Here is a 12,781-nt window from a genome sequence, read left to right as displayed (position 1 = left end):
CAGGTGTTCTGATGTCAAGGACCGGGATCTTTCCAGCACTCCACAGATGCTTCAAGGAAAGGACTTAGAATAGTTCATGTGTTCACCCAAATTCACTGAGCGCCTAGCAGGTGCCAGGCCATCTTTTATGGGCATGGAGATACAGTGATGAATGAAGCAGATAAAATTCCCTGCAGTCACCGAGCTTCCTTTCTAGTAGAGAGAGACATGATCGACTGAGGAGTGAATGTACTATGCAGAACCATGAATTCAGAGCCCCGGGAGACAGGGATGCTGGGGTACGGGGCAGGTACTGCAGGGGGAGATCAGGGAGCGATGTAAATACGGAAAGATCACTCCTACGGGTTCCAGCACTGCCACCCCCCAGGCCCATGATTTCATTTCTCTGAGCCTCCGTGTCCTCCTCTAGAAATGGAGGTAATAACTACCTTGCAGGGTTTGTGAAAGAGTAAGGAATGGTGACAACCACTAGAATGATCACTGAATAACCTGTAGTTCTCATTATATTCATTTTATATCCAGAGCTCCATCCACTTGGGAAGCACGGCCCTGGTTCATCACTTCTGAGTGACATAGACCTGCTTTCCAATCATGGCCCACCGCTTAGGGGCTGTTTGACTTTGAGCAAGTAACTCATCCCTTCTGAGCTTTGGTTTCCTTATCTGTGAAATGCGACTCATAAAGCCTACCTCCCTCGATTGGGGTGAAGATTAAAGTTGCACTTCCTCTTCTCTTTCCCTGCAGGAAACCCCCAATTGGCAGAGGCTCAAAAAAGCAGATGAAGGTCTTGAAGCGACAAAGAGAGCTGTCTCCATTCTAGGAGACACTGGAATGACAAACGCCTGGCATAGGGACACAGACTCCACAGGCTCCAGTGTCTCCTGTGTCATCACTCGGAGACTGGTTCTGGTTTCCTGGCAGGCTGTCTTGGCAAGGATGCCGCGGACGGGGCGGAGCCCGAATGGAATGGGCAGGGCCGAGTGGAAGGGGCGGGGCCATTGATTAGTGATGTCTGCTGTGGACATGGGCCAAGGGAATGCTACATCTGCAGACACTTACAATTCCACATACCGGTCAAAACTCAACTGGAGTCCAGTTTTTTTTTTCTTTTTTTGCACGTTTTTGGCTGTTTGCTATGTTTCATAATTTAACTTCTACCATGACAACACATGATTCTTTTACTAGGGGTCTTTCTGACTTACATTCCATTGGTTTTTCTATCTTTAGCTGCCAGGGGAAGGATGAACAGGGAGGGGAGCCCAGAAAGGGTTGTTCCGAGGCTGATGAAACTGAAAACGACAGCTGTCAGAAAAGAGATCCGCAGAAGAAGCAGGATAGTCTGAGGCCATTTCCTGCCAGGATAACTAGCATGCTCCTTCCTCTGGCCAATTCCTGCCCCCCTCAGCCCAGCCAGTGCAACTGACTCACTGAAAACTGTAAACTGAAGGTTTAGGTGACTGAAGGAAGCGTATGTCCTTTACCAAGATTCCCACCCAAATTGACTAAAACCTGCATGTTCCAGCAGTCCTGCATTTTAAAAGGTGAGCTTCCTTTATCTGGAAAATTCCCTTAGGTGGAACAAGGCACTCTTGATACAGCGTGGCTTAATCAAACAGGGCTTAGGGAGAGCACAGGTTTCTGAATAACCAATGGACGGAAACATGCTACCCTATCTGCAAGACTGTCAGGGACACGGCGGGGGGGTGGGTATCCTTATTTTTCACCGCTCTAGAGAACAGGACTCAGAAATGGATTCCTTACGGAAGGGAAGACTACACTCAAGACGAGGAGGAATGAGTGAGCATCTGGCGCTTCCCCCAACAGTGGAGTCAACTGTTAGAAGTGATGAGATCCCTGTCTTTGGGAGGATTCCAGCAGAGGCCAGATGCAAGCCTGTTAGAGACGCTGTGGAAGGATTTTTGCATGGACTAGGGTGTGGAAAATATCCGTGATGATCTGCCTGTGTTCTGTGGAGCTCCGGGGTTCCCTGGAGACACTTGGGGTCATGTTGCTGAGGAAAAGGGAGGGGCGTTATGGGACAGGAGAGGCTGTGTGTCCCATCAGCTACTGTCAGTATAAACCATGGTTTCCAAACCAAACCGTCTTGTCCTAGAGCAAGAACCCCAAACACAGAGTCTAGAAGGGGGGCCTTCTCTTCCCATCATAGCTTCACCCTGGCTTCCTGAATTCATTCATTTATTCTCTTTGGCAATAAGGTCAGCCCCATGGCCTCTCCTTCCTTCCCGGAGTCTCTAATTCGTGGGAAATCCACTTGGGATCGTGTGGTGCAGAGCGAAGCTGATGATCCCTGTAACGCTTTACAGACAAAGCTCTAAGAAACGCTGCCGGACCCCCCTCTGCCAAGCCCGCCTAGGAAAAATGTGAATCAAACCCGAAGATCGTTCATGGAACAACAGATTTTGACCCAACATCAGATGGGTTCGGTATTGTGATCTGTGGAAAAAATGCACCTCAGGGAACGCTGCGTTCCTGGTGCCAAGTCCCATTTTTGGTGATTTAACATAAAGCATCCATGGAACACTGTGACAAAGGCATCACTGTCCCCCATTTATCAGATGGTGACCCGAGGCTCGGAGCACTCGCATGACTTCTCTGAGTCACGCGTCTCCGGAATGACTGAGCTGCGATGACGAGGGAGCCCACTGTCTTATCATCACCACCGTCATCATCTCCCTTGTGAAGAAATAATTGTAATGAGCTTGTGCAGCTGTTTATGTCCTCACATTGCCTTCCTCTGAATGTTCCCTGTTCCTGTTTACCTCTGGTCTCCGCTGCCCCTGCGCTCCCTCCCTCCCTCTAGGCCCACGCTCTGTATGTCCTCATTCCTCCTTTCTCGGCCTTCAAATCCTACCTCCTCCAGGAAGTCCTCTGTGATGCACCTGTTCTCCCCTAGCGTGTGACATGCCCTCCTCGTGTGCTATTGGAATGCCAGCTTGGTCTGGTGCTTCTCACGCTGGAGAATGTCCCCTGCCCCCCACTGCCTGCATCCCTCACTAGAAAAGGCTTCACTCTGCAACATTCCTCCTAGATCCCTAGCCCTGTGGCCGGTGACTATTGGAACAACTATCTGCCTTCGGAGATACCACCTTTGGAGACCTCTCTCCTCTGGGACCAGCAGCCCCATGAAGAGGTTTCTGACTTCATTTCTTCGAGACTGCCACCCTCTGTGCACTTGTCACAGCTCTAACCACCTCCTCCCACGGAGCGGGGAGCATCTAGCTTTGGCCCAGATCCAAGATCTTACCTTTTCCCTCCGGCTGTGTTTGCCGCTACCATTTGACATGCTGCCAAGGGCCAGGGCGTGGAATTCCCCACAGGGACACAGTTCTAGGGACCCAATGTTACAGCTACTCTCCTGGCTCCAGCCCCTGCCCCGCGGGGTGGGCTCAGCCTGAGGAACCTGGCTGCAGGAGGCATGGGGACCTGCCCTCTTGATCTCTGAGGGTTAGTTGCACCTGTCCCCCTGTTCTTAGCACCCACACAGCAACCCACCTGTTCTCTCCATCCCTGCTGCCACTGCCCTAGGTCAGAGCCCCAACACCAGCACCTTTTTGCCTGGGATGTGGCAATGGTCTAACCAGCCTCCCTGCCTCTAACCTGTCCCTCTCAACGTGTGAGATCCCACTCAGGGAGTCATTTCCCTCAAATGTCAACCTGACCATGATTAAAGCCCTCTGGCGGCTCCTCACTGCTGACAGGTCAAGTCTAAACTAAGCACGGCCAAGGGCACTCTGGTCAGCTTCATTCTTTGTCACTCCCGACAGGTGAGTGTTCTAGGATGCCGACGACCAGCATGTTCTCCTTGGGCTCCCTGCTTTCCAGCTGCTCTGCCCTTTACGTGGTACTGCCTTCGTCTCTCCTACTCGTTCAATACATATTTGTTAAGTGCTTATGATGTGCTTGCTTTGCTGCTAGAGGAAGGAGTCCCCAGGGGCGAACAGGACAGGCAAAGTCTCTCAGGGTCTTGTATTCTTTTCTTCTATTTGGGAAAAGAAATAGGACCCAGCTGCACAAACTGACAAATTGTGAATAGTGGCAGGTACTCTGACGAAAAGAAAACGGGGCACGTAGCAGTGACCTCCAGCTTTCCTGGAGGTGAGCGGCGGGGCAGGGCCAGTTTCTGAGGATGCCTCATCTAGACCTGTGGACCCCAGGGGCAGGGTGTTCTAGGCAGAGGGGAAGCAAGCACAATGGCCCTGCCTTGGGAATGAGCCTGAAATGCACAGGAAGGACAGGCGGTGGGTGTGGCTAGCCCACAGTCAAGGGCAGAGCCTTTGGGACAACAGCTGTGATGAGCGCTCAGAGAAGGCTGCCCTCTCATGCCTGGCCCTCCCTGCACCCGGAGAGACCAACCACTTGGCATGTCTCACACTCATCACATGTCAAGCGACTTCCATATAGGGATGGGGTCGACCTCTAAGTTCAACCCCAGTGCCCTGGAAGGTGCCCAGCAGATGGCGGGCATTCACGCATGCTTGTTGAGCAAAAAAAAAATGCAGTCACAGATGATAAGAACCACTGAAGACGTCCCCACCCCGATGACCTACCAGGAGAAGATGGCAGTAGGAGAAGCGGGTGGGTCACATCTAAAGGGAGTCTCACTTTGTGAGACTCTGAACAGTGCACCTGGAGGACAGTTAACTGATGGCTTCATCCTGTCAAGGCTTTTTATGTGAGTCTCTTCCATGCAGGAAAAAATAAAGGCAAGAGAACAGTTTTCATTTAGTGTTTGGGGGAAAAGTGCCGAATGGGCACTCAGATATTGATGATGATGGCAAATACTGATTTGAGCAGGAAGGAAAAACCAGAAGAACACAGCATTTGTCGAAACCTCTAAGTGGTTCCCAGAATCTGAGCCAGAGTTCAAGTGCTTAATGGTATTCCTTCCTCTACTGCCAGTGGGAGAGAAGGGCAGACACTACTGGCAAAGGCGTGGAGGGTGATGCGGGGATAGGCCATAGCTCGAGGGGACTCCACTGGGACCTGGGAGCAGAATACCGGAGGGCATGGCGGCCTTGGGGCCAGTCGTCCAGGTAAAGGGCCAGGTGAGTGTGTCCTCTAGACCTTCCACAGACACCCTCCCTTGCCACTGGGAGCCAAAAAGAATTCTCATGATGTCCAACATAAGAACATAAACAATAATAGTAATAGAACAAAATTCTGACTCGTTCACCTGCTCACAACATCCTTCCAACCTGCCTCCTGCCTTTCTGATGCTCGGCTTCTGCTGTTCTCCTCCCCCTCCAGCCCCCTGGGCACACTGCTTGTCCTTCATGTCCTCATATCAGCCCTGGTCTGCCCCAGGGCCTTTGTACTGGCTCCAAAGTTTCTTAGGCTCTTCCGTTGATGAGTGTGGTCAGAACACTTGACATGAGATCTACCCTCTTAAAATGTTTAAGGGCACCATATCCTGTTAACGACACGTGCTACGTTGTACAGCAGATCTCTGGGACTTATGTTGTGTAACTTTGCACCCACTGAACAGGGGCTCCCCATGACCCCAGTCCCCATCCCCTGGTAACCAGCATTCTGTTGTCTAGCTCTGTATGTTTATGATTTCAGATGCCTCTCACGTGAGGCACTCGCACAGTAGTTACCCTTCGGTGACGGGCTTCTTTCCTTAGCATCCCATCTCCCTGGCCACCCAAGTTGTCACAAGGGTAAGGGTAAGAGTTCCTAAGCTCTAAGGCTGGACAACATTCTATTGGACACATGCAGCCCATTTTATCCGTTCATCTGTGGATGGGTGGGGGGTTGTCTCCCCTTGTGGCCATCAAGGGCAACGCAGCCGTGACCGTGGCAAAGCACACACTGCCTTGGGGATCCCTATCTCAGTTCTTGGGGATACATCCCCGAAGTGGGGCTGTTGGGTCAGAGGACAGTTCCACCCGTCATTTCTGGAGGAGCCTCCCTACTGTTCCGCACAGCGGCCCCAGCATCCTGCATTCAACCCGAAGTGCACAGGCGTTCCGATTTCCCCACGTGCTACCAACTCCCATCCTCTTCTGTTCTTCGGTAACAGACACCCCAAAAGGCGTGCGGAGGTAGCTCACTGTGGCTTTGATTTGTATTTCCCTCACCCCCTGCTCTACTACAGCTGGTTCTTTCTTGTCATTCAGGACTCAGAGGGCCATCACCTCCTCGGAGACACTCCCTCCCCCCCCCACCCCCCCCACCCCCCGGCCCTGCAAACCCGTGGAGCAGCCCAGCTGCTCATTAACATTCCGCCATGGAGCACCTGCCGCTGGCCGATCACTTCCCCTGAATGTTCATACAGTTATCAACTCTGTTTCCCCCATGAGAATACTAGCACCACGACCGCAAGGACCGGTGTCCTTTTGTACCTATGAATGCTCAGTGCTCCGAACAGGAAGGCCCTCAGTGAATGTTCGCCGAATGAACAGATTACTTCTGTGTCTAACACTGAGGGTCAAGGAAAGGGAGGAAATGCTTCTTGAGCACCTAACGCATGGCAGAGGCTGAGCCAGGTGCTTCAAGTGCAATTTCATACTTAGTCTCAAAACACACCTTTAAGTTTTGCATCTCCGTTCCGTGGTTGAGGAAGCAGAAGCACAGAGAGGTTGAGTGACCTGCCCGACGTCACTTACTTGGTAACTGGACAAACCCAGGTCAGCCTGCCGTGCCCTGCCTTTTCCGTGACACGGAATGCTGTCTTCCCCATTTCCTGCTCCCCAGAAGTTGAGATCACTCTCTACTTGGCTCCTTGCTGGCTGTGAGCAGCCCAGTGAACCTCCCTGGGCCTCCCTCTCTCCACTCGCATTGGGGAAAGAAAGAGGGTCTCTAAGAACATCGATGAGATAAAGCAGGCAAAAATGAAAAGCAGCAAAGAGACAGGAAAAAACACAGGTGCTAGCTATGCCTGTGACCACGTACCGAACATTTCCTTCGCCTAGGAGAACCCTCCAGGAACCCGTTTCTTGTGAAAATCTTTGCTGCCACCCGCGCGCTGACCGCACCAAACGCTGGCTCTCCCACATGGGTGCCACGTCCACAAGGACCTCAGAGTTTCCCGGCTACGGAGAGACACACTATCTATTGCTTCATGGGAACTCTGGCTCCTTCTGCTTCCTCTCCTTGGAAACTCTGGGCTGAGCGTCCCCCGCTCTGCGCCCGCAGTGATGCTGACGCACCTGTGTCCCCCACCTGATGGGACGCCCAGGGCGAGGGCAGCATCCTGTCCGTCCTGGGTGTGCCCGGAGCCCAGTGTGGGCGGCCGCCCCTGTGCCCCACAAGCCACTTACATTTTCACTGTTGACGTCAGCCTCACTGGGGCAGCCGAAGAGCTCTCTCCGCAGGAGGTTGCCGTCGTACTCCAGGAAGGTCAGGTAGAGGTTGCGGAAAAACTCCACGTGCTTGTTCTTCACCCGCAGCTTCTTGGGGGAGTTCCAGTGGATGACCTGGCCGGGCGACAAGAAGGCAGGCAGGGAGGACCTCGCGCTTCTGCGCACTCGGCTGGCCACTGGTCTAAGCACCGTTTGTGGGCTCATCTATTCACTCACTCCCTCACTCATTCCTTCACCATTTACGGTAGGCAGGTGGAGGGAGGGCGCCGAGGCCAGACAGCACGGGTTCAGATCCCGCCTCTGCTCTTGGGCAAGTGACTTACTCTCCGTGCCTCAGTTCCCTTGTCTGTGAAATGGGGAGAGCAACAGCTCCCTTCTGTGCCAGTGTGCGAGCTTCCCTCACTCCCAGCCTGCTTGGTGATGCTGAGGTCAGGCCTCTGCAAACCCTACTTCTACTTTGCCAGCCGCCTCCCCTAAGATGCTGCCAGCGGGGGCCGTGAGAGGGAGACTGGGGGTCTGGGGGAGGAAAAAGGAAGGCGGCCCCCTGGTGCTTTCTGTGCCTGCATCACCCTATCTCCTTTCTTCCAGGCGGCAGCGGCACTTCCCTCCTGTAGCAGCAGCTAGAATCTTTTTGCAGCTTTTCCAACACTCAGGATGAGTTTCCTGGTCCGCCTCTAGAGCTGCCTGCTGCCCTCAGCCCAGGCCTGGGTGCCAGCCCCGACTCGTAATGCTTCCCACCTCTCCCTCTGCTCCTTCGGCTCCAGGGATGGGAAATGTTGCCTGCCATTTTCTATTTTTGCTTTTTTTCATTACCAAATCAACACTGGACGTCTAGTTGCCATTTTTAGAGATTAAATTCTCTGTTCAAATAATTGGTATGGTTTCTGCCTCCAGCCAGGACTGACGGATGCATCCGTGTCACAGAGCTGCCGCGAGAAAAAAAACGTGTTCATACATGAAAAGCACGTAAGTTGCGTCTGGCAGAAGGTGAGCTGTCCATGAAGGCTGGCTAGTAAGTGCATGGAGTGTATTAAGTTGGGAGAAAGAGCAGTGAGCTTTGCTGACAGTGCTCGCCCTTGACTGGCTGGCAGCTGGCCAGAGACGTGTCCACAAACAGCACAGAATGTGATGGTGGAGGGAGGCTCACGGGGAAAGGGGGCTCTAAAACAGGGGCTCTAGGGATGCACGTGCTGGGGCTTGAAGGACGAACCAGAGTTTCCCGGGAGGCAGGGGACCAGCCCAGAGGGGATGGTGGTGGCATGGTCCAGGGGAGGGAAGGCCCTCGGGAAAATTCGAGCTCACGTGCTATAGCTGGAGCTCAGGGGCCAGGTGGGGTGGGTGGGAGAGGAGGCTGCAGGGGTGAGAGGGGCACAGGGAGAGCCTGGCTCCGAGCTCAGCTGTGGTGCTGGGGATCTTATGGCGGGGGAGATGACTAACTCTGGCTTTGAGTAAGATGATCGGACTGTAATGGACTAGACAGGAGTGGTGGGGTGGGAGGGCCAAACGAGGAGCCAGCAGGGACAGCTCATGCCCTTGGCCGGGGAGCTGTCTGGGGATGGGGGGACCCTTCACCACCAGCATTATGTCAGGGTCTTTTAATCCTCACAGTGACCTGAACAAGGAATACAATTCTAGAGATGAAGAAGCTGGAGCGATGACTTGCCCAAGGCCACTAAGTTGTTAAACGTGGCAACCGGGATTCAAGCCTAAGTTTGAATAAACCTGATTCGAGAGCCCATGGTCTTCTGTCTGCACGGGGAGAACAGGAGAAGCCAGGTTTTCAAAACTTCCCTGTTCATGCCTAGTCACATTACAGGAGAAATAAACTAGCTCTCACCCTTCCCCCACTTGCCTCCCATGGTTGGGAGGATGAGCATAGTTGACACTGAGACAGAGGAAGGCAACGCGGTGTCCAGAGCTCGGTCCCTTCCTGGCTTCCTTCTTTAGCCACATTCTGCCTGAACTGGGGCTCCACCATTTGGAAAGATCTGGAAGGCCCTCTCTCTCAGGGTTCAAGGCCCTTGCAGCTGTCTGGGTAAATACTGTTCTGCGAGACCAAGCCCCTCTCTCACGGCACAGGGAACACAGGGTAACGGCAGAGCAAGAACTGGGGACGTCAGGCCGGCCTGGCCGTGACTCTCAGCTGTGCGGGTACCTGGGCAGCTGGTCCCACTCTCTGCGGCCTCTGTTTCTTCACGAGCAAGGTGGGCACCAGCAATCCCGACTCCACAAAGCAGTTAAGAAGCTTAAACAAATGCCCAGCCCAGTGCCTGCAGGCCAGGGTGACCCCGAATTCTGGGGGTTCTCTTCTCCCCTCAAAGATGGTGGCAACAGCCTGCCTACCAGTGTTCTGCCCTTGTCTCTCCTATTTCCAGCAGATCCTCCCTGAGAGGAGGCCACTCGGCGGCGCTTGCATTTCAGGAAGGGAGAAGTGTGCAGGGTGCGTTCTCTTCCTCTGCCTTCTGAAGGATGCGAGAGGTAAGGAGAGAAGAGATTCTCCCCCCGAGGATACACTAGCCTGGGCACGAGAAGGTCCTGGGCCACGCATTAAAATAATTGCATGCGAGCTGGTGTCACTCACACCCTGTGGGGATCATGTCTTTGCTGCAAGAGATTTTGGTGCTTGCCAAGTGCTGAGCCAGCAGGAAGGCTGATGGATGTGTATCTGACTCAGGGAACTCGAACTTCCTCAACAGGGAGAAACTTACACTAAGTAAAAGTAAGGGCTGGCCTGTGGGTCCCCGGACAAATATGCCAGGCACTTTGGAGACACCATGTCATTAAATCCCTCCCCCAATTAAGCCCATTTGGACCCCACTGTCCATTTTATGAAGACAGTTCCTGACTTGTCTGAATCTCACAGCTGGTAAGCGGCAGAGTTGAGATACGAAGGCAGCTCTCAGCCTGAAACGCCAGGCTCCTTCCTGCCACCACGCATGCCATCAATGGGTAAAATAGTTTGCAGATGAGGGCAGTGAGGCTTACAGAGGAGGTGGCTTGTCCGAGATCACATGGTGAGTTTGGATCGGGCCAAGGCTACAACGAGGACCCAGGTCTGCAGGTGCCCCCGACCCACTCCAGGCCGCCTCTTATCTCATCATATCTCATTCTGCTCTGTGCCCAGGTGGGAATCTGGGTCTGCCTATCGCCTCTGGGTAGACACCGGTGCCTGGTGTTCTAGAAAAAGCAGCACAGGGTAAAGGAAGGTAGGGGGAGAAGATGATGGGATCACCAGCAGGCCAAGGGATTTGGGAAAACCCTTTGCAACCTGGCTGCCCTGGGCCAGGGAAGCCCCCTCAAAGGCTCATTCAAAGATCCTGGTGCTTGCCAAGTGCTGAGCCAGCAGGAAGAAGGCTGAGAGACATGCGTCTGGCTCAAAAAACTGGAGGAGAGAGAAACTTAACGTATATCCAGATTAACCGTTTTCTCGTGAGCAGGGCACAGCATACTGCATTCAGCTGTGCTAGGCTCTGGAAAAGTAAATCAGAGCTGTGTTTATCTAATACCCACTATACACCAGACATCGGGGCATGGCTGGTGTGTGCGTGTGTGTGATGTTTTCACATTCGATCCTCAAAACAAGTGACTGTGCGGCAGGCACCGAGAGGGGCCGTGAATGCAAAGATGGACACAAGGGATATGACTCTTTCTGGAACTTACAACTGCGAGAGAGAGCAGGATATTCAGTAACTGTCCATTTTAAATTACAGGTGTGTTGTGCTCCCTTAAGGAGATGTTGTTAAAGGGAGGTTGTTAGTGATGGTTTCTGGTCAGGGTCACCGCAAGTATAAAGCAACCAAGGCCCGGAGGGAGAAAGTGACTTGCCCAGAGTCACACAGCAGAGGGAGAAGTCGTGCCCACGTTCTCTCTTCAGGGGCACTGATCCTTCCACTAGACCATATGCCTGCTTCGGAAAATCTGACTCAGGATTAGTCTTGCTGATAATTTTGATCAGCGCTTGCCTGACTACTGACAAATGTCATGTCCCGGTCCCTTGAGGGACAGCATCACCCATCACTGCTGGCTTGGGGGCAGCAAGCTGCTGGTGTAGATGACATCTGCTGACAAGCTTTCACATGCGAGATGGAGTGACACTGGAGAAAATGTCCCGAAATAGACTTCTGCAAGGAGCTGGTAAGTGCATGTGAGTCTACCAAGGCTTGTGAAGAAAACCTATCATAACTTATCCCACTTGCTGAGGTACGTTAGCACGGCAATCATAATTATTACCAGCAGCTGACATAGACAGGATGTTTGCTATGCGCCAAGCACTGCTCTGAAAACTTCACTGTCAGAGCTCATTTAATACTGTCACTCAAGGGTACAGGTAATTAGTCTCCTTATTCCATCTTACAGGTGGGGGAAGTCCAACAAATTGCCCCAAGTTACATGGCTAGGAAGCGGGGGGCAGTTAGGATTTGAATCCAAAGAGGCAGAGACATTAGGGATCTGTAGCATTTCTCTCATGTCTGTACCACTATGAAACTCTATTCCCAGCCATGAATGTGAGATTTACAGAAGAAATATGGGATCATAAAAGAAGCCTACTTTTCCCTTCTGAGTACAGGGATCTCGCCCATCCCTGGGATACTGAGGCTACGGGACGGTTTAGGACTTTTCAGACATAGGGGCTGAGCCTTCAGCTTGGCAGGAAGCAGGGAAGGAGGGACCCGGGTCACATGCCAGGTGGACTTCAGAAGCTGCCAGGCCCCAGGGGCCCCAGGGGTGGGATGAGATTGCATGTGGAATGTCTGTGAAGACTTGGGAGTCAGCCTGTAGTGAGCCTGAGAAACTGACAGAAACGGATCACTGTCCAGGAAATGTAAACATCATCTGGGAAGACAGCAGAAGTCCACTTGATCAAAGGAAAAACACGAGACTCTATCGCCCATCAAGGAAAAAGCATTTCAAAGGTAGAAACGAGACCTCAGTATGAGCACAAGGTTATGGAAAGAGCTTAGTCAAAAATTCAGCTTCTGAAGCACTCAGAATCCGGAGGGTTCTTAAAGTTACTTATGGCACCAAAATGCTAAGACATCAGAGCCCGAGTGTAAGTGCCAGGTGAACAAGAACATGGGCCTTATGTCTTCTACGTCACAGGGATCAAAGGTATCTGGAAAATGGGTCTGTCTCAAGACTGGCCCTGATTTTTCTATGACCCACAGAATTTTCTACAACCCTCCTTAGCCTGGTAGTTAAGCCCATTGCAAACTGGCTCCCGCTTACAATCCCTGTTCTATCTCCAGGCTGTAAGAACTTCTTGGCATTTCTGGAACCTATCGTTCACGACTTGGTGCCTTTGCATATGCTCTCTCCCCTTCCCCAGAACATCCTTCTTTCTTCTCTACCATGTGAATGTGTGGAATGTATCAGCCTCCATGGCTGAGCTCAAATGTGTATCTCTTCTGTGAATCTTAGCCTGACTGCTTGTGGTAGAAGGTCCCCTCCTCATAGCT

General features: G+C 52.5%; 1 protein-coding gene across 4 annotated transcripts in view; it reads right to left on the bottom strand.

The window, feature by feature from the left end:
• Positions 1–12,781, bottom strand: part of LARGE1 (LARGE xylosyl- and glucuronyltransferase 1) — a 543,992-nt gene that overhangs the window by 49,080 nt on the left and 482,131 nt on the right. For all 4 annotated transcript variants that reach the window (XM_080810745.1, XM_080810744.1, XM_080810746.1 and 1 more), the window contains exon 10: positions 7,284–7,439. In XM_080810745.1, the coding sequence (XP_080666871.1) occupies positions 7,284–7,439 (156 nt within the window). The remainder of the gene's footprint in view (positions 1–7,283; positions 7,440–12,781) is intronic.

The sequence above is a fragment of the Martes martes genome, assembly GCF_963455335.1.
Source record: "Martes martes genome assembly, chromosome: 8".
Lineage (NCBI taxonomy): Eukaryota > Metazoa > Chordata > Mammalia > Carnivora > Mustelidae > Martes > Martes martes.
This window is presented reverse-complemented; position numbering and strand designations above follow the sequence as displayed.